The 24,904-nt window shown below is 39.4% G+C and overlaps 1 protein-coding gene across 2 annotated transcripts in view; it reads left to right on the top strand.

Annotated features, from left to right (window-relative positions):
• The window catches only part of NCKAP5 (NCK associated protein 5), a 332,220-nt gene extending 307,387 nt beyond the window's left edge, over positions 1-24,833 (top strand). For both annotated transcript variants that reach the window (XM_065750319.1, XM_065750320.1), the window contains 2 exons: positions 1,042-1,229; positions 24,451-24,833. In XM_065750319.1, the coding sequence (XP_065606391.1) occupies positions 1,042-1,229; positions 24,451-24,726 (464 nt within the window). In that variant the 3' untranslated portion in view covers positions 24,727-24,833. The remainder of the gene's footprint in view (positions 1-1,041; positions 1,230-24,450) is intronic.
• Positions 24,834-24,904: the final 71 nt, after the last annotated feature.

Genomic DNA, 24,904 nt, shown 5'->3' with positions numbered 1-24,904 from the left:
TTTCCATTTGTGCGTGGGGAATGGGAAGACTGGTGGACTGAGTGTCCAATGGAAAGGCTATTAAAAGCCAATGATAAAGAGTTTCATTGATTTGGTGGGCTCTGAAGGAGACTCCCAGTACATTGCCTAGTGTTACAGAGTAAGTCAGTAGAATAGCCTGGACTAAGCTAAATGTTCCAGGTTCTTTTGTTTCAGCCATGAGAATGTTTTGATTCCAATTTCGTGGAGGTTTTGTTCTGATGTGATTCCACAGGAGGCACTGGAGGCAGAAGCTCTTCTAATGCATTAGGTTACAAGATAGAACTGAAGTTTGTGTAACAAAAAGTGTGAGGAAAGAGCCTAATGATCATTTAAGCCTCTCTCCCCTGTGTTTTCTCCATGAAGCTACAGAAATTTCTTTGGTTTTGATCTTAAGTATGAGTTTTTGTCTTTGGGCTTCGGAAACTGGGGTTTTACTCCTAATATTTTTGTTTTACAGTAGGATCTATAACAAATGAGTAGGGCCTATTTCTTAACCTTGCTAGACTATATTTTATACTGTTGGTTTCATTGGCTAAAAATCTAGTTACAATGAAAGAATTACCCAACTGAAAGACATTAAAAAGGAGTTTAGCATATCTACCATATAAGCTATGAAGAGAGAAGAATAAAAATCTACAGCAAATAAATAAATGGAACAATCCTACCAAATTAACCAACATTTCTTCATTTAAAAAAAAAAAGGAAATTAATTTTAGCCATCTCATACCATCTCCTTCAACCTCTGTGTTAAATATGAACAGTCCTTCTACATGTATTGATTGGAAAATTAGCAGCTAGTATTCTAATTCTTTTATTACCTTTGAATTCCAAATACCTTAAAATATTAAAAATACATCTAAAAATTATAAAATTAGCTTACAATTTATTTAGACTGTATTTCATCAAGTAAATATGCCATATTTACAATATCTCTTTATTATCAATATCTCTTTATACAATATCTCTTTATTATTAATATCTCTTTATTATTTATCTCATTATTTTCAATATCTCTTACAGCTGAGCAGGAAAAACAGAAGCAGAGAAAGTCAGTTCTGGGGAACCCTATGTCAATCTTGGATTTATACCAACACAGTCTCTATGGTCGTTTTGGAGAGGATGGACCTGAACAATTAACACATTTCAGTTTAATTGAGCAGCTGAGTGGACCTTCCAGTAAAGACAGCAAGGGCAAAGAGAGCCCAAGTGTGAGTTACTGTGATTTTTACATTACATCTCATTTTCTTCATGATTTTTACTTGCTTCTTGTTTTCTCCTTAATGTGTTGATCGATTACTGAAACCAGGCAGACTGGAAAGAACAGCACAACCTGCAGAAGAGTAAAGATCTAAATATATTTAGAAGGGGATGTTACATTCTGATGCTTGTATGTCAAAGATTTCCAAAATTGATGTAGAGACAGGCTAGAGCTAGCATTCTGCTATTAAAAGGAGTTGAAATTCAAAGCTAGCCCAACAACACAGAATGTATCTTTTAAGACCACTTTCATATAAAGTTAGCTGTTATGTGTAGCACAACGTGCAGTAAATGAATGAATGACACATGGAAGTAGTTTCCTAAAAATTTGAATGAAAGCAGGTTATGGAAGTCAACTATATTTTGTTTTCTGCTGAAATATGGTACTCCTGATCTAAGGGTTCTGAACATTATTTTTTTAGTGATGAGTCCTAATCTGATCAATGTATCTTGATGCTAAACACAAGCCATTTTCTTTTCTCCACTTATTTCATTTGACCCCACTTGTTTTTTCTGTCACTAGAAGTGCAAACCCTGACATCATGTAATCTCAGTATCTTTGAGAAGCACCCCCTCAGCCTGTTATTTTCTCACGCTTCTCACTTGGTCTCTCCTTTGCTCTAACAAGCCTATTTTTTTTTAAACAGGAGCCCAGCCATGATCCACCGTTATCAGTTTGCCTTCATATTCATTCCCCAACTTTTTTTTCTTCCTTTTAAATACAAGCTCTTTTGTTTTCACGTATCCCCATTCGGGGTGCCTTTCAAGTATAAACAAATGTGGTAGCAGAAAATAATGAATAAGCTGCAGTGTGTAGCACAACGATGTCATTCCTTGAGTAAAAATAATAACAATAAATATTTCTTCCCAGACCCTAGTTTTCAGCTTTGGAGAATCACTGTGCATTGTAACTTCAGAGGTGATTAACCAAAGTTAGAGCCTTACAGCTTGCAGGAAACTGGGCCAAATGTGCAGAAGGAATGTGTGGAACAAACTGGCAGTGCCCCTGTTTATTCCAACTCTGCTGGCATAAAAGTCCCACTTAATTCAGTATTAAATTGACTCACAAACTTCTGAAATGTATCAGCCTCATTTCCTGACCAACCAGATTTCACTAGTCCCCAGAATTTGATTTAGTACGAATATATTTGGGTCATATTAGAAGGAATAATTGTAAACAATCTGGTTTCCTGGTTGGGAAAGAGAAAAGGGAGGGAGGGGGGAAAGGTAGAAGAATAGTAAGACAGATAGATGAAAGAAAATAATACGAGCGCCCACTTAATTCTACATCTTGAACATTTAGAGATTAGTAGCTTAATTATGCAGATGAGATGAATGGTTAGGCCGTGGTTGGACTCAGTGATCTTTGAGGTCTTTTCCAACCTGAGTGATTCTGTGACTCCATGAACTGTGTGCGTGTAAGGCATTTCTGCCCTCTGAAGTCCAAAATCTTTTGCTATTAGCAGAGCAATTAGATTTGGTTCCACTATAGAAAAGTTGCTCAGATTTATGTCTGCTTTTATTTCATTCTTAACTATTTTTTATGCAGGGGTAATCACTGCAGTGTCCCCAGTCAGCACCAAAACCTAAACAAAATTCATTAAAATAGCCTGAGGGTCCTTGCAAGAGTCCGTCATGAAGGTATAAGGCAACAGGTGTAACTGAGACTAGCATTTTTTCATGCATTGTGGTGGGAGCCCTTTGAGAATACTTTAAAGATCTGAAATAGCTCACAAAACAGCAGTGCCTTTCAGTGAACAGCAGAAGCTCAATAGAGCACTGGGGATTTGCCTATTAGTATTAAACTTTTCAGAATGACAAATGAGAAGCAGTGACCATGAAAAGCAGGTTGCCCCAAACTCCTTGTTTGAACCAGCATGGCAAATTTATCTCAGCTGTAATATGTCCAACCTGAGAAGATCCACAGTCTGTTTCAATTAGGACTGCGTGGTCTGGAACTTTTCCCACAAGAAGGGGTGGACCCAAAAACTGAGACACTTATAGTCAGCAACTCTGGGACAAAAAGAAAAAAAAAATGGAAGTGGGAAAAATATGCAGCTTTCATACCAAATAGCTGGCATTTTGAAAAAGGAAACACTCTGTGCTTTGAATTTCATTCCCAAATAGTTTGTGTTAAGCCTCAAAACAAACAAACAAACAAACAAACAAAAAATACAAGTGCCATGATGGACAGAATGAGTTTGCTTTGCTTGTCGAAAAAGCAGTGTGCTGTATCAGTCCCTTACCCCAATTAAATTGGACTGTACAGCACCAGTAAGAGAGTGGCTTCAGCCTGGGTGCTCTAATGAGGCACTGTGGCAGGAGCTCTGCTCGCCCAGGCTGGCTGTCACTTGGGATGTCTCATTCTCACCGAGCACATTCACCAGTGCTATCCCCAAAGTATACATGCAACAAGTTTAATCAGCAAAAATGGACTGCACAGAAGGGGTTTCAGAGGGGACATGATCTATGGGCTAATTCCTATGGTAAAGCGAGCGTTTGGTGAATCACAAAGGCTTCCACATATTGAAAGAAGTATTTGTTGATCCAGTTCCTTATCCGCAGAGTCTGGTTAAATTCCCTTGACTCAACACCAGTTTGATGATACATTTACTTTGGCTCGGGAAACAATGTCATTCTTTTGTACACTGCAGTATTCTGGACAAGAAAAACAAATCCCAGTTTCAAATCTAAAACGTGTTGAGTCATAGACACCAAACTTTCACTTAAATGGAGAGCTGTGGTGTATTCTTCTCATGTAGGATTTTCAAAACTAGAAACAATCTTTTTTACGTCGCAATTCATTTAAATGGTAACTTCAGTGATTTAATAAACGTGCAGCACCTGATCCAAGCTGTATGGCAGTCACCAGCTGGGAAGGACCAATTGGGTGAAATTTCAGTAGGACACAGCTGCTTCCCCTGCTTGCAGCAGGAACTGGTAGTGCCTGCAGCACTTTTCTGACACCATGATTGCTACTGTATTTTCTCAATCCAAAAAAATTATTTTATATTTCAATTAACTTACTGCTTAGACTTTAAAACCACAGGGTTTTTTGTGGTTTTTTTTTCTTGTAAGAATCCAACAAACAAGATAAACTTCCCTTGCCCAGGCCCATTGTTTATTAACTTATTTTATGATCAAATGAGAACCAATACAAGACTTTTTATTGTCGTCTTTGTTCCCTTGGAGAAATAATGGAAATGGTCAGAATGTTATTATTCAATCATCCTTACGATCCCAAAGCAACACAGATAATGGATTTTCTTTTCTGTCCTCAACCAAACATCCATTTTTTCCTGTAGTGTGGCTTGCTTGTATTTCAAGGTGTAAATTGATAAAGAAAACATCGTTCATGGAAGAGGCTGTGGTACCCATCACAGATTTCTAAATCCTCTTGCTTTCCCTCTCTTATGACACAATGCCATGAGAATTCTGACGTTCCTATTGCACCTGCCATGTTAACTACTTCAGCAGTTGAACTAGGTGGCTCCAGTAGCTGAAGAGATGCAAGGTGAAGTTATGTTCTTACTCAGCACGGCAGGGTTGGTATGTGTTGTACAGATGACTGATGGAGATAAATGCTCAAATTGCCATGTCTTGCAATTCAAGTAGGTATTAGAGCATGCTGGCCAGTACAAGAAAGTACAAAGAAATTGGAGTGTTCACACAAGGACTGGTAACAGTAATAAGGATGTTTAGTAATTGCACACCACTTGACATCCTCTACGATTCCAGAGTGTTGAGATTCCGGCATCCCTGTATTACAGCAGTTGGTAAAGCAGCCTGGACACCTCTGCTGGCTGTACTAAACAAGAGTAAGGGGAAAACAAAAGCATGAACTTCTTCTGCTTGAGGTTTGCCTCCTGTGAAGATCAGTAAGTGGCGAGCTAGGGCTTGAATTGGCTGCACAGCTTCACACTGTGCACCCATTCAGGCAGCTCTTGAAGAACACGCCAGCAAAGCTTAGGTGCTCGATTTGGGTTCTCTGAATCCTTTTTTGTAGTTGTTTTGTGCTATCTTTCTTGTGCTTCTAAATGGAGCCACTCTTAAAAGAGGCTCTCCATATTTAAATGTCCATGGTAATTTAAGGGAGATACTATAGTCTTTTCCACATTACCAGATGTGCCTAGGGAAGGATTCTGCTTATCACATGAAAAAGACAGAGTGATTTGGGCCCAGCTGTTAACTAGAAGAGCTGCATCATAAGAGTTTCTCATGGGAAGGAGGTACAACCTGTGGAAGTATCTGCTTGCTTGCTCTGACCAGAAAAAGGGAACGTGCCTGCTCAGCTATCTACACCAGATACCACAATTCTAACCCAAAATTGGGAAGATAAACTTTGCCCCAGGCTAATCTGTGTGTGGAGCTGGTAAAAAGCAGCTATTGTAGCTACCATTTATATTTTAGAGAGTGAAATCTCTTTGCACCCTCGGGCGAGCACTAAATTATTACCTTGATTACACTGTTGTATATTAATGAGAGTTCCTGCAGCTGGGGCAGCACCAAGTAATACCCAGCTAACTGCCTGGTCTCAGGAGCTCAGTTTCACTGTCTGTAAAGTGGGGACAGTGATACTTAACCTCAAGTTAGGAAAAAAAAAAGACAACAAATGCTCCAGATGAGCTGGGTCATAGCTTATTTTGAGCAATGTTTTACTGCAAATAGAGAGTTTGAAGCAAATTTCACGAAGTATGGTATTGGAAATTAATGAAGGATAAGGGAAGTCCTTTGTCAATGACAGAAAGTATCTAGAAATTATAGTTTTCTGTGTGCTAATTGTATGCCTGTAATTCATTTATGAGATGCATCAAGTGCACCTCCTTTTTGCTGTTTTCCTTACTGGGCTTAAGACAGAGGAGAATGATCAGGTGCAGAGGGAATCAGTTTTATTTGCTTTCCTAGGCCCATTGAGACTAAGATGTTGAGAAAGATGCTGCCATCGTACGATTTGCAGATAGGGAATAAGTCTGCAGTCATTCTCTGACTTCAGTGTTTTAAGATCAATGCTTTTCTTTCATGCAAGGAATCTGTATATCAAATCACTGCATAAGTTTAGGAAGGTGGTTTATTAATGTAGATGTTAGGTGAGGCTAGCCAGGCACCACATGGTCTTATTCAGTCAGGATCAGATATCCTTTCATCTTCCCTGTCACTAAAACAGCAAATGACAGTTACTGTGTTTATGCTTTTCTATGCCATCTTCCAAATGGAAAGTACGTTAGCACAGGGTGTGTAGAGAAGATCCAGCAGCAGTTTCAAGTGCTACAAAGGGAAGGATAACTGCCCGTCCTGTGTCAGGAGTGTTAGGAGTCAGCACATCAGTTTTGGAAGCAGAGTGGTTTGCAACACCTGGATGAGACGGGCATGGCTCTGAGCCTTGTGCTTGAGCTGAGCAGGAACCAAGTTGCTGGGCACAGCCTACAGCCCACGTTACCTAAATGTGGCATGTATAGCAGTCTCTAAGCTGCTTCTGTTTCCACTTAGCACAGCCGTTGGTAGTAGCCATTCTACTGCAAATAGAGAGTTTGAAGCCAGTTTTACAAAATATTCTATTGGAAATCAATAGAAGGTAAAGGGAGCCCTTTGCCAATGATAGAAAGTATCTGGAAATTACAGATTTTTGTGCTCCAATTATATGACTGTGTAATTTATTTATGAGGTACAAAGTGCACCTCCTTTTTGCTGTTTTCCTTGCCAGGCTTAAGACAGAGGAGAACGATTACCCCCCTCCCTGAGGGCTGCAAGCCTTCCTTTCTGTTTAGGCAAAGGTGTGTGATCCTCAGATGAATGATGCAGCGCTTGTTCCACCAAAGCAAAGACTGTCTGAGTAATTATCCAAGTTGATCTAAGATCTTTTATCAGGGGAATTTCATAGGAGTATTTGACAACGTAAGTGACAAAAACCACAGGAGCATGATCTGATAAGAAAACAGATTTTACCACATCACCCATGGGAGCATTACAGAATTAAAAATATTTTTCCTAGCCTCAAGCCTGATTCAACTCAGCGTGGGGAAATAGGGAATCAGAAATAGTCTGGGTTGTCTCCAGACATCAACAAATCCCACATCTCTGCATGTTTTTCCCTTCGATAGGGCAGGTTCACACCCAAAAGATCTGCTATCAAGTCTTATATTCCTAATCAGGTCTCATTGTTCCTCATATCTTGCCATCAAAGTCGCCTCTAAAAAGTGAAGTGAAGAGACAGCAAAACAAACAATTTGAAGACTGCTAGGCAGTCTCCTGGGACCAAAGTCTCCCTTGACGTGTATCACTTAAAAGAAATGTTGTGTAGTGTGGAAGAACATTCTTACAGTTAGCCTGAGGAGCTAGCTTGGCAACAATAAAAAGCTGCAGTTATACTGAGGTTCGTTTCTCTCCCTCTGCCTTCTAGGTGAAGCAAGTGAAGCTTCTTTCACTGCTGAGAGCTGTAGAAAAATAGCATTCAGTGGAGAGTGGTTCATCAGCAACGAGGATGATAACATTTTCTATAACTTGATTAAGCATAAAAGAGCTCTGGCAAGGGAAAGGGACATATGTAAGGCAGAGTCCACTGAAGGAAAAAAATTTAAAATGGCATGCAAGAGACTTTAATACCCTAAAAAAGCTGGAAGTTGTAATCTGCTGATATAGTTCTAACAGTAACAGACTCTATAACATTAGCAGTGTGCCACCAAACCCCATTCTGACTAGCCCTCCAGCTGGTGTAAAAGTTCTCTCTATTTTATGTTTGTGTAGTGTATTTATGGGGATGGGTAGGTGGCGGCATTTTAACTCAGATGTCTTTTAGCACCGAGTTTTGAAAGAGTCTTTGGCTATCGGTGAGGGACATGAAGCATTTGGCACAGCACAGCAGGCTGCGTGGCATTCAGAACACATGGCGTGCAAGGCTAGCGGGAGAATCGCTGGGATGTGAGGCTGAGATGCGGAGGAAGTGAAAAGCTGCAGCTCCAGTAGGAAAGTTAAGGACTTGAAGCATCCCAGGCATGTAGGTGCAGTTCTGGTGCTGATGGCACAGTGTCACGCAATGCCAGATCCCGTGGTAACTCACAGCAGAGAATTGCTGACCCATGCCTTTGTGTCACACTGCACGCTGCCCTGCAGGGGCTGGCACTTTGCTCTGCAGGTGTCTGTTTACCTACAAAACTGAAGATTACATAAGGATTTAACAGACACTGCAGCCTCTGGGCTTAACTAGGTACATCCTTTCTTCTAACAAGAACCAGAAGCACATACTGAACAGAAGAATCATTTGCAGGCTGATTTCCCTGAGTGGAAAATGTTCTGAGCTGTTTCGCAAAAGTTTGGCAGATGGAGCTGCTGTGGTCTGCGTGGCCCAAAGTGCACTGATGTTTCTGCCATTTGTAACCAGGCACTCGTCACTCCTCGGGAAATAAAGCTTTCATTTCATTTCTCTGTGTTGAATTGGAATATGGTAATAATACTGTCGTCCAAAATGGAATTCAGGGCACATTAACAGCAGCAAGTGATGAATATTAGTAAGCGTCTAAGACAGTGTAATTGTTGTAATAGTAGAAATGATATTATTAATAAAAAGAAAGAGCTAAAAATAAATTGGACTCAATAAACATTGGATTGAGTCAATCGAGAGAAGAGCAGTAAGGCAGAGAGGTATTCAGTGAGCTGTTTGTTTTCTGAGACTGGAAAATATTTTCACTCCAAGAGGAGCATCTGATTAGCAGAGTTAAATGAGATGAATAATGCTGTAATACTTTTGTGAATTGCATTTCCAGCTGAAACTTGCCTTCTCCATCCATAACAGTGATATGTTTGCATAAAGCACTCAAACATCATGAAGGGAAGGGTAGGGAATGATCAATCCATTAGCATGAGTGTTCTGTTCTGAGCAAAATACATGAGGACAACTTGCACAGCTGATCCTAGCTGCAACTGTAGCAGTACCCTGGAAATACATTAGTAAACGGGATTTTTTAAGAGGAAGCTTTTTGTTTTCATATGAGCATGGGAAATAATATCCTGATCAGCATACTCTTTGAAATGAAGGCAAATTTTATGCCAAATATTTGCAAAAATCATACTGAAATAGCTTGATGGTGTTAACAGTTTGTTCCACTGTCTAATTTTATCTCCCCAGAGTGATTCGACTTTATTTAAATAAGAAGTTATGTTTGGTTTTATGCAGTGTGACACAGATTGTCTGCATCCTGATGAAAAATATTAGTTAAGTATTTTTTTGACCGTAAACATTCTCATTTACGTTAAGTGCCGAAGGGAAATATTTTATTTCTTACTCTATTTTGTCCATGTTGCATGAACTCCAGGCCTTGTGGATCTCCCATACTGTTTGATGGAAAGTGAGGGCTGCATTTGGTAGGTCAAATACATGTGGGAATCAGCAACTGTGTTAGCAGTAAGTGACACAGGGAGGTTTGGAAGGTTGATAAGATTTGGCTACGTATTTTAAATGCCTACTTACCTTCCACAACAGCTAAGAGTGCTGTATGTTTTGTATCATGTTGCAGTCCCCCCCAGCCCAAACTGCCCTCCGTTCAGACTGAACACATCCCCCCAGCTCAGCTCCCCATAGTGCCTGGGTTACTCCCATCTCCTCCTGAGCGCTGATAGAGGTCACCAGAACTTCCAGGCACTATAAAAAGCTGTATCCTTCAGAACTTTCCTTACCTCCTCTAGTTTCATTCTCCTTAATTAAAGCCCCAAGTGACTATTTGAAGAATGGTCTGAATATTTATCAGGCAAATGTTTAAAAGTGTTTTTTTCTGTTATTGCACGTTCACATATATTCTGTGTCACTGAGTACTCTGTAAAAAAAAAGACATTAAATGGATTTGTGGTGGATGAAGAATATAGAGAGGGTGGGTGGGAATGAAGAAATTAAATACGAACATATTACACAGCTGAGTATTTTAAAATTCAAATGTTAATGATGCATTAATTAGAAATATCATGGGAAGTGATATTTCTAATAACATAAGTATCTAAAATTCACCAAGACATGGAGTATGCAGAAGCTGTCAGACTAAGAGACTTGTTGGTAATACGTGTACTGAGATGCAAAGAAGATCTGAGGTGTAAGAGGTTTAAAGATTGCCTGAAACTGATGAATAGAAGGAGCTAAGCAGCCAGCACACCGTTCCTAATCACCATTGCAAGCATTATTTTGCCCTGCGTAGCCTAGCTGCCAAATGCACCCTTACCTGCCGCCCTAATCAGTACAAATACAGGCCAGTTTTTTCAAGCTTCATTTATTTCCTAATGGCAGTACCTAAATTCATATTTAGACGCTGGCTGCCCAGTTTTTGAAGGTGCTAGAAATCTGTGGCTCCTGTTTTACAGCTCTGCATATTGGATCCTGTGAAAATCATGGTGTTTATGCAGGTGCTCAAAAATTGGTTTAGAAATTCGCCCTTTGTCAGGCAGAATTCAGAATGGTAGCATCCTCCTGCTCTGCAGGCAATTTCCCATGGGCAAAAGGGAAGGCCAAATACTCTGTCTTTTTCAATCTGGTCCTAAAATGTTACAGCAAAGATCATATCATAATGAAACTGTTTGTACTTCTAAACCCATTCATTAATTGCATTTTCCATACCGTTGGACTATGAGCAACTAGAAAGTGCTGTAACTGTATCATTTATATCATTTTACAGAACATTTTTATCATTACTATTATTGGAACATCATCCATCCTTTTCTTGTTCTTGAGAACCACTGTAACAAGCCAGGGTACCAAAGAGTTCAAATTTTATAATACAGTATTTCTATAAATGAATTCTATTGCAAGAAAAGAATGGAATCTATTATGCCATCATTAGCACAGTGATGAAAACAGAGGCAGCAGAGCAAGCAGAAGAACAGCAGTCACCATCTAAAACAGCTGAGTAATGTGGAGAGCTGTAACCTTTCTTGTGATTGGATAAAGACTGAATAATCTTCCAAGGTCCTGTTTGCTCTTGGTGATTTCATCACTTGTTGGGGTGATACTGGAAGATGAAGTTGTCTGGGTATGGAGGAAATCTAGGTATAAAGACATTTATCTTCTTGTCTCATTCTACAGGGCAAATACTGTTGGTTTGCTGTTTGTTTTTTTCTCGCATTGCATAAGAGTACTTGGTTCCTCAGTATTTCTTCTGAGTGGAAAGGGAGATAATACTGATGACACCCACTGGTGCTGCATGCACTGCATTGTCCTTTTGTCCCTGTGCAAGTGTTTGAGAGTCTACACACTCACCAGATCCAAAAACTTCTGTACTTGGGACTCAGGATTTCAGGTAGCTCTTGCCTTTCCTGCAAGAGATGGAACTTCTTTTGCTTCCATATCGTGTCCCCCAGAAGATTTATCTGGTATGGAGCCTGAACATCAAAGGCTAGAAGGATCCAGATTTATGAGTCTGTCATTATATTGATAATTATCATGCATATTTACTCAGGGGAAGAAAACTACTCTGTATCCATAGCCCTGGGACACTGAGGATGAAGAGAAGTTTCTCCATTGGCTCCATAGGCTCTGGACAGGAGAAATCCCCTGAGCTTTCAGACCATGCAGTCCAATTGAAATAAAATTAGAGACAATTCCAATTGATATATCAGAGTCTGGCTTGCTGTTGCTCGTGGCGTTAGCATTTGCTAACCTGTGCTAAGCCAATTTTGTGAGACAGTTGGGAGTTTAACAAACCTATTTCAAATTTCATTTTGGAAGACTCTCAAGCATGGGGGAAACTGGTCGTGGTTTGTTCATTGCAGCAGATGGTATCCCATTTGGTGTTTGTTAGCTTTGTTTGCAGCTCAATATTTTGTTTCTAGGGGAACTCAGTAAGTTAAATAATTCATCTCTCTAATGCATTAAGAGTCTAATCCAAAGTCTACTGAAGTCAGTGCAAAACATTTGATTAACTACCACATACACTGAATCAAATGCCAGGTCCTGTACAGTGAGGAGCACTGCAGATGCACTGTAGTGAAGAGAACAATACAGGCCTCTGCCTCTGTCTTTCCATGGGAAATTTTCTGCCTGCAATGAAAGAAAAGAACTTTTAAATTTGGACAAAGAGCTTAGCAGTTAGGAGAGCGGGACTGCGGAGATCAGGATAATGTTCCAGCTGCCTGTCCAAGTCACTAAACCTATTTTGCTATTAAATTCCCCATTTTAAATAAAGAATATAACAAATATCTTCCAGCTGCATTTAGAATTTAACCCCGTACTTTTAGCAGAAGGCTTTGAGGACATTGATGGGTCCTATAGTGATGCTAAGCAAATAATCAGTATCACTTAATGTATTCATCTCGGACTCTTGCTCAAGGTAGGGTCTTGCAGCACAAGAGCTGACCACAAACCATTGCTGAGGAACTTTCAGAATGTGAGAAGCAAACTTGCACCCTGATGCTGCTGTGAGTTTTTGATGAGCTGTGCTGCACTGCCTTCAGCAGTCCTGCTGTCCATGCAGAGCTCTTCACAAACCTGCATGGCCAAAGTTGTTATTCCGTTCTTACAAATTTTCAAGTCCTGAAAAATCTAAAACATTGAAGAAATCAACATTTTTTAAAAAAATTGGTTTGTATTCCAATAAATCTCAGATGCCTGTTAGTTTTCAACAGCAATATTCAAATAATTTGCCAAGAGGGCTTGGGAACTTCTTTATTCAGTATTTTTATCCAGTTTTCCTGTTTGTACCATCTTTGATCATTCAGAAAATGAGGGCGTATTACCTCCACAGTGTGTCTGCATGAATTCCAGTTGTATTTTAGTCCTCCTAGTGGCCTTTTATATTAACAATATTATCATCTCTATTTTAGGCATAGGAACATGCTCAGCATTATCAGTATCTCACAACAGTTCTCGTCATTAATACTGCAGTAACACTTAAATTGGTAAGGTCAATAAATCTTCTAAAGCATTTGTACAGCAAATCCACCCATTTGGCTGGCTGTCCCTTCACTTCTGGATTTCTGTATTTATACGCAAATAAATCAGCACAAAAAATACTACGTTATTCTATCACTGCAGGGAAGCCCACAGTGAGAGTAGGAGGATGAGTCCACATCTCAACACAGAATTCCTACTCTGATCATTCCTGACAAAGATTTCCTTGCAGCCAAAATGGGGATCAGACCCCACAGAACTGTGGTTCCCAACATATGCTTTTACTGTGCTTTGCTTCCTTTCTCAGGAAAAAAAAACAAACATACAAAGCCTTTCATAAAAACATCTCACATACTAATGGGAGATTTTTACCGTCCGAACAGATTCAGCCCAAGTGTTCACCAGCCTTGTAGATCCTGTTAGCTGCTCAGCCTGAACCTTGCTAATACATAGGAAAGACAGAGATCTGTTGAGCACATGTGTCTTTCACTCCTTACTATTTCCAGGTTGTGCCCCTCAAAGAGAGTCTGCAACCATTAATACCTCAACTAGATCCAAGTGAAGGACATTTTCTATGCCTGGTTCAAACAAAGTAGGATGGAAGAAACAGACGTATCTAAAGGGTGAAGCAAAGAAACCTAAAAACATAGATGAACTTATATTCCTCCAGATAACACCCAAATGACATGTTTGTTAATCAAAATGTGTACCACTGGTTTATTTATTTATTTTTAAGTCAGGAGGCAAGCTGAGCACTTCATAAATTTCCTGGTTGTGGAAACTTCCATCTGCATTTCCAGCAATGGTCTTCTCGGTGCTTTGGTTATTCTGATTATTTATTCACACTGTTTCTTTTTGATCATCATTTAGAGCTGGGCAAAGGAATATCATCTGCAGTCTGTATTTGTGACAGGAACTGGTGATTCTCTGCACAGAGTCATATCTCTCATTCCCTTTTGGATTAATCCGTATGGTTTCTGGGTCACAGCCCAGGACTGTATCCTTTCCTTGAGTTATCTGGTAAACATGAGATTAGAAGCAGTCTGTATTTTTTCCACCAATACATATGGCCAAATTATTAAGTCTAGTTCTAGCCTGTTTATGTTCTTGAGATTGTCACCACCAGCACAGACATACCACTTTTGACCAGTAACTGACAGCCATGTTAGGTGCTCCAAGTGACATGGATCCTCTCAAGTAATCAGGCACACACTGGTATTCAGGCATGTACAGGTACTCCATAAATCAAAGAGGCCCCTTCCTCAACATCAGCCCAGCATGAGAGATCTGGGAAGGCTGAGCCAGGAAGCAGAGCTGAAATAGCTCTGGTTTCTGATGGATGAAGGCTAGATGGATGGATGTGTTTTGTGTACATGCAAAGTAGCATTTTGTGAAGAGCAGGCGTCTTAAGAGAGCAAGAGTGGGTAGAATCAGCAGTGGTAGTGGTGGTCAATCAAAAGGAATAATTGTGGAGGTGAGAGTAGGGAAAAAAATAAGGAGGACACCAGTGCTCCTTTAATACCTGGAGCAATGTCTGTGGGATACAGACAGCACAGGAAGCAGCACAGAACAAACATGTCAAAGTTGCTGCAGAATACCACTGTGACATAACTTTTGAGTAACACAGAATTGAGGCCTTGCAAACAGACACAGCCAAGAACTCTGCTCGACAGGCTTCTGAAGGGCCCTGCTTGCTCCATTCATACCACTGTTCTTCTCATTTCTGCCCTTTTGGGCACTTTTTTTCACAGAATGCAAGAAGCAGCAGGAACTTGTGTCACAAAATGATCTGAGCCAGCAGCACAACCCACTGGGCACATTTGTGTGTGCAGGCCGACCTTGCTGGAGATCCTTTCCTCTCCAGCACCTTGAGCTGGGGTGCCATGCAGCAGGCACCTGCAGGTCCCCATGCCATTGCAGGCATCTGGGAGCTAATGCCAGCAAACATGTCCTTAAGCACATCTTAAACTCAGCCATGAATTTCTCAGCTTTTTAATTACATTTTTTACTTGATTATCTTCCAACAGTTTTTGTTTTTTTTTTTTCCTAATTCTTGATTAATTTTTGGTTGGCTATTTAATACATTGTTTGGTTAACTAATTCATGTAGCTGTTTGTAATTATTGCCTTACTATAAAATCATCGTAATAGAAGGTTGGGTGTTGGGTTGTTTGTTTTGTTTTTGGTTTTTTTGTTTTCTTTCCAGTAGAATAACAAGCTATTTTATTATTCAAACAGGGCTTACTTCCTGCTGTTTTCAATAAGATTTTTAATAAATATGTAAATTTAAAAATTAATTTACTGCATACGTTTGGCAGCATGATTCTTGAACTGACAAAAGTTTGATGGATTGTAAAATTATCCCCCCTAAAAATCATCAGTCACAGTAAACAGAATTTATCAACCCCTTGGTAATTTTACAGCTTTTTCTTCATCTTATCTTCTGTTAGGAACTCACTTAAAATTGATTATAATATAGTATATTTCTAGAACCGTAATTCATTCATAGATTAATTAGATTTTGGGTTAATATCCCATCATGGTAGAGGACATGAGCCAACAGTGTTTTCCAGTTGTTACAGAACTGCAGCAGAGAAACCCTGATTACTGTTCCCATGTGGTTTAACTGCCAAGACTAATCACTAATCAAATTCAAGCCACATAAAATGGAGCATCCTTCATAGCATCTATTTTCTAGCTGACTTATACTATGGATTCTTTATTGATATGACTGGGGGTACTGAAATTAAATAAATGTTGCAAGAGAAAATTTCTCCTTCAGTTTGGTTCTGCAACCTTTATCTAAAACTTCTGCTCAAAGTTTTTGTGCCTCTGCCCCTCAAATTCTCTGCCCTACAGCAAAGCCAAATGTAGATAGATAAACAGAAATTGCATATGATTACTGTACTATTAGGTAGGATTTGACTGCAGATGAATTTAGCTTCCCCTCTGCAATTCATGCTTTGCTTGAATGAGTACTGAAAACTGTCGATCATAATATTATCTGAAGAGATGACAAGTGCAGTTGTGCTACCAGCATTAGTTGCATCTGTCCTGTCCCTCGCTGTGATTACAAGGGAGCTTTTGTTGTCTCAGTGTCCAGCATCAGAAAACAGCATGCAGATAGTTCATCTGCAAGAGGTCTACTGAGAAAGCAGCCTGCTTACAGTCTGTCCCTCTGCTGCCTCCAGGAGTGCTTGCCAGTGCCACCTGTGACATGATTGCCTAGCTTCATCTTGTAAGCCACATCTGTCATTGGGGGAGGGCCTGATTACCTCCTAATTTAGGAGGGTACACCTGTGGCAGTTTGCTAGTTGTTTCCAGAGGCGTCACAGCAAGGACAGAGATTTTTGGTTTGATCTGTTAGAAGTAAAAAAAAAAAAGCCCACTGATGGTAGTCACTTGAAATCTGGAATGGAGAGGAAAATGACAGCTGCTAAACAAACTCTTTTGTTGAGATGGGGTTGGGGGTTAAGCACATAATTAGGACTTATTTTTATGAATGAAGAAATTCTATATTCCTGCTCGCTGATAGTTAGAAGAGGTGTCATTCTGACGTGTTTGCATCAGGTGCACATCATATGGAGGTTCCCTCCACAGTGACTAAATGTGCAGTCATGCAGAAGTGGACTGATGGGTCTGAAAAGATTGTTTTCCTCTGCCCAGCTGTCTTCATAAAAAAAAATGTGAGAAATTTCTTTCCTGTGAAGCCCAATTCTGAGTTGAAATGACATCTGTGAATCACCTTTATAACTTTTAAGAAAGACATTTCCTTCCTTTCCTCTGCAAATCTTTTAGCAGTGATCTGTATTCGTTGAACTCTCCTGCAGATATCACAGCCCTATTTGTGCCTATGACAAGGTAGTTCTCATAATGGGGAGAATTATCACTACGTTGTGTCTCCATAATGCTGATTCACTCTTGGTCCTGCTGCTTAACATCCCTCTTTCTTGATCTGCTCCTTCTGTCCTTTTGTCCTTAGCTCAGTTGACATACCTTGGGTATTCAGAGGCCAGCCTAAAGTGAATCTAGTCCAGTACTCAAAAGAGAGGATTACTAGTGTGGAAAATTACTACCCAGTGCCAACTGCCGTTTGCAGTATAGTCTTGAAGAGCAATTCTATTCTCTATCAGTATGCTGGATGACTTGACATACAGACATTACAGGCCAGGAACTCAGATATCACTAGAGTGAGAAGATAAGTGCCCTTGTAATTACCAAAATAAATAATCTTGTTAAAAAAAAAAACAAAAAAAACCCAAGGGTGGAGCATGAAGGCAGGTAAGAAAACAGCTGATGTTTAGGAACTAAGACTAGCTCAGCTGCACAGAAAAATGACCCTGATTACTGAAAATCTCAGTGAGATTACATGTTGCATGGGTATGATCCTGCATTTACTGGATTTAAGACAATTTTTTGTTTGCTACAGTCTAATGTGGGATAGAATTTGTCTCTTTAAGAGCTCACTTTTGCATTAGGTTTCAAAACTCATTATTTTACTACACTTTTTCCCCTTCTTGATTCAATTCTAATTGGATATCTCAATTTAGAAAAAAAAATCCTGTGGGCTTCTAGTTTAGGCTAAAATTGTAAGCCATTGTTTGTAAAGCCTCTTCTTCATTGAAACAACAATCAACACCTTCATCAAGGTAACTTCTCAGCAGGACAGACCTCTCTATACTAAAATACTGTGTGGTAAAATTAAGTCTGAAGACTGAAACAGTGGAGTTCATTAGGACCACACTGATCCAGTAACATTCAGCAGGTTATTGCTGACTAAAAGACCCTAACCATAAAAGAAGAGTATTGAATTTAAAATGGTCCTCACGTTCAATAACTTTGTTGCCAAACTTATCTTTCAGTGTAGGTTTATTTTACTGTAATTTTTTCCCATCACTGGAAAATAAGAACAATTTTGTTACTGAACTCCCTCCACGAGTAAAGCTAAAAGGATCTCTGAAATGTAGAGGCAAAGTATCCTCTGCATGCTTTGTTCATGTTCAGTCTCTTATGTTCTAAAAACTGAGGATCAGCTTCCTTTCTCACCTCTTCCTTAATGCCTTGTGATGACCAGTGAGCATTGCTTTTGTTGAGAAGAATAATTGGTCATTCCAGCATTGTGAACAGAGCTGAGTCCTGATTATCTTCTGGAAAAAAGTATGTGTTTAATTGATTTTCTTTTTAATATCTCCCCCTAAACACACTTGACTGAGCACCTGTATATTACCAGTGTAATTAACAATTTACAAGGAATTATACAGCCTTACGAAGTTTTCAGTAGTCTTTGCCACACATAGTTCTGATGGCCATTGTGATGCTCTGTGAGAAAACAACCATATTTGTGGCATTCCTTTCATAACTGAGCAAAAGGTAAAAGGTTAGATGTACCTTACTTGAATAGGAGCTGAAAGTTCATGTTTATTACATTATGCAGAAGCTCAGAGAGGGTTTGTATATACCTAGTCAGGTCAAACAGTTCTGTCCTCTCAATGTAGAAGTCATGTTCTTTGTAAATTGTGAAGATGGCATTCTTGGCATCCGAGTGCTGAGTGCACCCAGTCATCTCATCACTGTGTGAGAACTGTGCTCCTAAAAGCACAAGGTGCAGTTGACTAAGGTATCTTTTAACATCTAAACCACACAAGGATTCAAGGCAGACAATGTAAGTCTCAGTTCCTCAGTTACCTATTCATTAAGCAACAGCTATTTTCTCCAGATCTGCAGCTACGAGTCATACACAGTTCATGCTAATCAGCTTTATTTCCTCTAGGGTAATATACTTACAATTCAGGACCATCAGGAATGTTGTCCTAAAACTGAAATGTATTTCTAGAGCGTTACACTTGTAATACATCAGCTGAGCTTTGGTTCTGTTTCGTTGTTCTTATATTACCCATAACATCAGATGGGGTCAATATTCACCCATGTATATATGGCTTTCTCATACACTGCTGAACAGACTAATGAGCTTGAAAATACTCCATATCAATACATCTTTTTCCCAAAAAAAGAAGTCAGCAAGTATTGTTTATCTTAAAAATCTGATGGTGTTTCTTTGAGAATGCCATTTCTGTGCTAGAGCAAAATACCATGGGGTTTCTGCTCAAGTGGGAAAAAGAAGTGTGATTCATTATTTCAAAAGTTATTTTACTGTCAATTGAGAAAATAGATGAAGGCTTCTGATGATATACTGGGGAGAACAAGTCTTCACTTATTACTGAAGGTTATGCTTTAAAGGGAAAGCAGTTCAGACGTCACATTTTTAGCTCAGCTGTGATACAGCAGAGGTTTGTGATACAGCAGAGGTCGTGTGGTTACAGCTTTCACCTTTGTAGTCTCCTGGATGTGTCTGTACAACTGTTTTCACTTCAGAGTGTTACCTGTCCACCTGACGTTCTCATCAGCCTGGTTAAATGAGACTCTCCACAGAGTCAGCCCTTGTGTTCTGTCCTGGCTGACTGACAGAAAGCTGCCACACAACCAAAGACCAAAGTGAACCCTTTTTGTGCTACAGCTTTCTACACGGCACAAAAAATCTGCAGACCAGTGGTGTAACACCGTAGAATTCAGTGGGAGGCTGCTCCCAATCCCACCTATAGAAACCTGATCAGAACAGTGCTCTGCATTTTGGTTCACCTTCCTGAACACGTTATATCTGAGCACTCCGTGTAATGCTGTACCTGCATATCCCACTTAGACCCATGGTGTCATAAATACAAATTACAGGACTGCAGCATATCTAAATTACTAAAACCAAATGTAAAGTCATAAGCAGTGGCATTGTGTGATCGTTTGCCTTGAATCCAAGTAGACAAAATAACAAACAGAACTTTTAAAAAGGTAAAAATTTAGAAGATTGTTCTCACTGACAATAAAATTTTAAATATAACCAAAAAAAGTGAACATAATTTGTACTTCCTATTAGAGATCAGCCCTAAAATGAAAGACCTTGAGTTATACAATTAAATATTGATTCTGTTGATCTATATTTAATTCTCTTAGCAATTTAGTTGCTTTTACCCAATAGTGTTTTGCAGTTATACTTCACTTGAAGCAATGCCCTTTTTGCTTTTGTGTTAATCTAAAAACTAAATTGCCCAGTGCATGAGAGACATAAATGAAGTTCATTTTATCCTTGTGTGTAACTGACTCTGAGCTCCTTAAACTGCTGGTTAACTAAACTTAGACAGCTGGAAAATGCATTTATCCTCCAGAATGGTTCATTGCTAATTTTGGGCTGTGGCATGCCTTATAAGCACAGCCTGACCTGCAGGCAGGCAGAGCTTCTGCATGTGACTGCATAAAAGAAGAAATGGACTCTGCATGCCAACTGTGGAGTCTTTTGTACCCACGGACTAGTCCATCCTACTGTGCACCTTCTGTTAGACCTGCAAAGTCCTCCTGCCATTCTGCACAGCTGTGACTAGTCCTTGATCACACAGCGCTGAAAATGCATTCTACCCACACGTAACCTCTCATTTGTAAAGTTTAAGAAAAATCTATTTTGATGTATTAATGTAGAAATAACACCTATTTATAATGTATCAGTGGAGCTGCAGGCTAGTTGTGTTTTCCTAATTTGCTGTGCTTGAAGTGACATGCCAGATTTTATTATATCACTAATGGCTTTTAGTTATTCCCTTTAGGATGATGCCAGCAAGGAAGCCTTATTCTGATTCATGACTCATGAATTTATTTTGAAGCGATGTGACTTGTGATGAATGTCTGTATTATGTCAGATAGAGTTTCTCCTAACAACCAGTTGCTGCTCTCAGGTGGTATGAAGCACCCCGTAATAACTAGCTCCAGGACTCCAGGTGGGAAGCTCTTCACTTACACAGAGTAGAACAAATGTTGCTCCTGCCCTGAGACCGTACCGGTATGGGTTTTCTATACAAAAATATAGTTAGTATAAGTAAAATAAGTTAGTATAGTGTATAGTTATTATTAATAGTTAGTATAGTTATTATTATATATATATTAATAGTTAGTATAGTTATTATTAATAGTAGTTAGTATAAGTAAAATAAGCTATAAACTGATCTGCTTTAGGATGATGGGCCACTGATATTACACAGGCACTGTGAAAATTACAATCCTTCCAGAACTGAGCCAATTCTGGCTTGGGCCAAAATCAGACTCCGTCTTTTTATCTTTTCCCTGAAGCTAATATTCAGGAACACATGAATGACCACGCTGAATGCAGTACACACTTTATGTACCCATAGAACAGGTGCAAAATAGTCACCACTGAAGTCAACACCTTCAGGAGGAAATGGCCTTAAGTGTTACTTAGAGATCCAGAGCACACTGTCCGTCCCAGCTCAGCTCTTCTAGCAACACTCAACAAAACAGCTAAGTGCTTTTCTTTCCTATGTGATAAAAGCACCTGTTCATTATGCAGAAAGACATGGTAAATACGGGAAAGATTTTACTGCAGCCCAGGACATGGAGACTAGGTGCTCTGTATGCTATTACCAAATCTCCCCCAGTTCTCATGGTTACAGAATGCATCAGATCTGCTGCCAAAATGTTCCTTATCTGCAGGAAAAACTACTGATCCACATTACCGTGACTCTCAAATGCATTAGTGAACTAACTGCTGCAAAGTGCACAGAAGTAACATCTTTGGGCCAGCCCCTGTTCTTCGTTGTGTCTGTATCTTTGCTAAGTCATGGCATGCCTACATGGCCACAACTACAGATGCTATTCATCCATACGTGTACATGATCGGTAACAAATTCTAACAGTCGTTTTGGTTTTGACTTCTCTTTAATCTAGCAACTGTTGTAACTGCTGTGAAAAATGGGAAACAATTAAAGATGGACCTAAATAAATATTCTAGTAATTTTTCCAAGCTGTACCTATAGCAAGTTGATAAAAGATTCTTAAAGACCCCAAAGTGACATTTGCTCTGAGCCACCAGGTTCACAGAAATGATCAGCGTCTTTTCACCTCTGGGAACATACACGACTTTGTTACCATGGAAGAAAAATGGTTTGTGATCAGGGAGATGCTTACATTCATCTCATTGCATAAACATTTTATTTTTTTCCTGTGGAGCTCAGGATGTGAATGAGTTTTCATCCCCATGCCAAGGATTGGAATGTCATATTTGAACTTTACAGCTGCAGGTACATCATATGAATTATTATCCCAAATGCGTTTTAACAGAAAATTTAATAGATTATTAAAGTGAGCTGTAGTAATAAAATTGTGAGATAAGATCACTCTTATTGTATCAGATATCTGAGTACAATTCTTGCATATTAATATTCCTTACCTAAATGTCCTCACATTCTTATTTAATTACCAGATTAGCAATAATTGGTGGTCCTCGCTCCCGAAGTGTACTTTGTCCGAACAGACTACCTCAGAAAAACCCTAAGTATAACTTCCCAGATAACACGGGCATTACTTTTACATATTTGTACATTATCTCAGTAATTCCTGTCAAAGACAGGAATGCAGATCTTTTTTTGACAGGAAGATACAACTGAGCATGAAGACATGGAAGAGGAACAACTGGATGTCCTAAAATATTCACAACGTATTTCTGAATACAGTTATTGTCTCCAGTAATACGTTTTGGTACAACTTCTAGGGTTTTTTTCCTTTGTTTTTTTTTTCTTTGTGTATAGTAGCTACTATAATAGTAGCACTTGCAATTTCACACATGAAATGTGCGAGTCCCACACTGTTCACTACTTCACATATATTTTGCATGTGGGTTATATTGATGGGCTGCATTTCAGTTCACTTCAATTTCATTCAGTTCAGTGATCTTACTTAAAATTTGTAGAGTTCCCTGTAGTTCTCTGCAGTTTCTCTAATATGTTTTAACTGTTAGCTCTGTATTAAATGACAGACTAGGATTTTAGACTAGGTAGTGCATGTAGGGTATAATACATTATTGATACTGTGTTTGTAGAATATACCAATGAGTTCATTCCAGTCTGTCCTGTGATTCAGTTCTACCCTTCAGTTGGCCAAAGATCCACTCTTATTTTGATCCTTCATCCCAACTGCTCTGTGCAGAAAATGTTCTAGGTCTCTCTAGAAAGCACTAATTTATATTTTATTGATGCTGTGTCTGAGTTTTCTCATCTGACATGCACAGAAGTGAAACAACTGTTTTGACAATAATATATAAAATTATAAATACTAAAGAGTAAAACTAAAGCTGAAATTATACACGTGGCCATGCTGTGTTCTCAGTGCACTCAGACCACCATTTCATTTTCTATCTAAACCAAAATACTAATGCCCTAGACTGACAGTAATTTACCAGTGCAGTCTGTGTTATCTAATGGTAATGCTGAAAATGAGCAATGGCTTGCACTCTGACAGCATATCTCAAAATTCTCACATCTTACCTCTCTCAGCGCCCTATAAAATGTTGAATGTTATCTCGTTTTTCTGTGATAATGTTATCTGTAAGAGCAGTTAGTTACAGAGCCTTCGGAACACCCTGTCTATGGAAGGCAGGTCATTTTTATTGAACTGCTCCCTGAGCTTTTCCCTAACTATCCCTTGGTCACATCTCTGATTGAAAATGCCAGTAGGTAACAAAGGGGTAAAATTGCTCTTGTGTAATCCTACTGTGAGTTTTTAATATAATGTGCTAATACATTGTCCGGTGTTCCAGCAGAATTACAGCACTTCTCAGAGTGGGCCTGGCCAATATCTGATTGATTCTGGCCTGTGGGGATTGGCCCAGTTCACTGTAATTTCCTGTCTTGTTGCTTTCTTTTCTATTGGAGAGGGTTTGGGTTCATGGAAATCAATAGGCTTATACATGCAAAATGTGAGGTTATTTTCTAGCAACTTTCATTTCAGTCTGTAAGTATGGAAAATGCTATTTTCACCTCAGAACATGCTTGTCTGCCTTTTTGGGGGGTTTTGTTTTTGTTTGTTTGTTTGTTTGTTTTTTGGCAGACTCCAAATTATACTTAGACAAACACCAATTTGAACATAACCCCCAAAGAATTCTTACAGGAGAAGATGTAAATTACTGTGGAGATGCTTAACACATAGAAATCTGGGATACGCTACCTTAATGTCAATAGCACTGTTCTGTATGTGGAGTCCTATTTGTGTCAGTAGAAGCTCTGAGACAATCAGAGCTTTGAAGCGGTGATTTATCCTAAAATGGGCATTAAAGTTTTACTTAATTACAATGGAGATGTAAGCATCTAATAGTATATTTCCTTTAACCTGTGAACTTTGGAAAGATGGTAGTGGACGGTGTAGCAGAATAACTTTTTTTTTCCCTAAGAAATACGTTTCTAATACTTTTCTCACGTATTACAGAAATTGAAGCAAACCGAAGAAACAAAAGAAGATTCTCAGACTAGATTCCCTAACATTTCCCTGGAGTCTCTCAATAAATTCAACAGCAATAACGTACTTTTATTAGAAAAGAACTGCCTGAACAAAGCAGAAGGAGAGAAGGAAGAAGACGGAAAGAAGGAAGCATCTTCTGCCAACAGCTCGGATCGGCAGGACGTGGACAACATGGAGTCCCTGAGCGATTCCTTGTACGACAGCTTCTCCTCCTGTGCCAGCCAGGGCTCCAACGATGTGTGAGGACACTGCAGACAGAGCCCTTACGGAGCTGAGGACGAGGGGCAGAAATGAGCCCGTGTGGCTGTATGGGCATTCCCTGCTTCGGTCTCCATGACACAGCAATAAGAACGGAGACTCAGCGCCCCACACAACAAACGGCGAGACAGAGAAAAGTCTTAATTTTGCACTTTGATGAATA

The sequence above is a fragment of the Cyrtonyx montezumae genome, unplaced genomic scaffold (genome assembly GCF_038088225.1).
Source record: "Cyrtonyx montezumae isolate F1298 unplaced genomic scaffold, pur_monq_1.0 scaffold_7, whole genome shotgun sequence".
Classification (NCBI taxonomy): Eukaryota; Metazoa; Chordata; class Aves; order Galliformes; family Odontophoridae; genus Cyrtonyx; species Cyrtonyx montezumae.
This window is presented reverse-complemented; position numbering and strand designations above follow the sequence as displayed.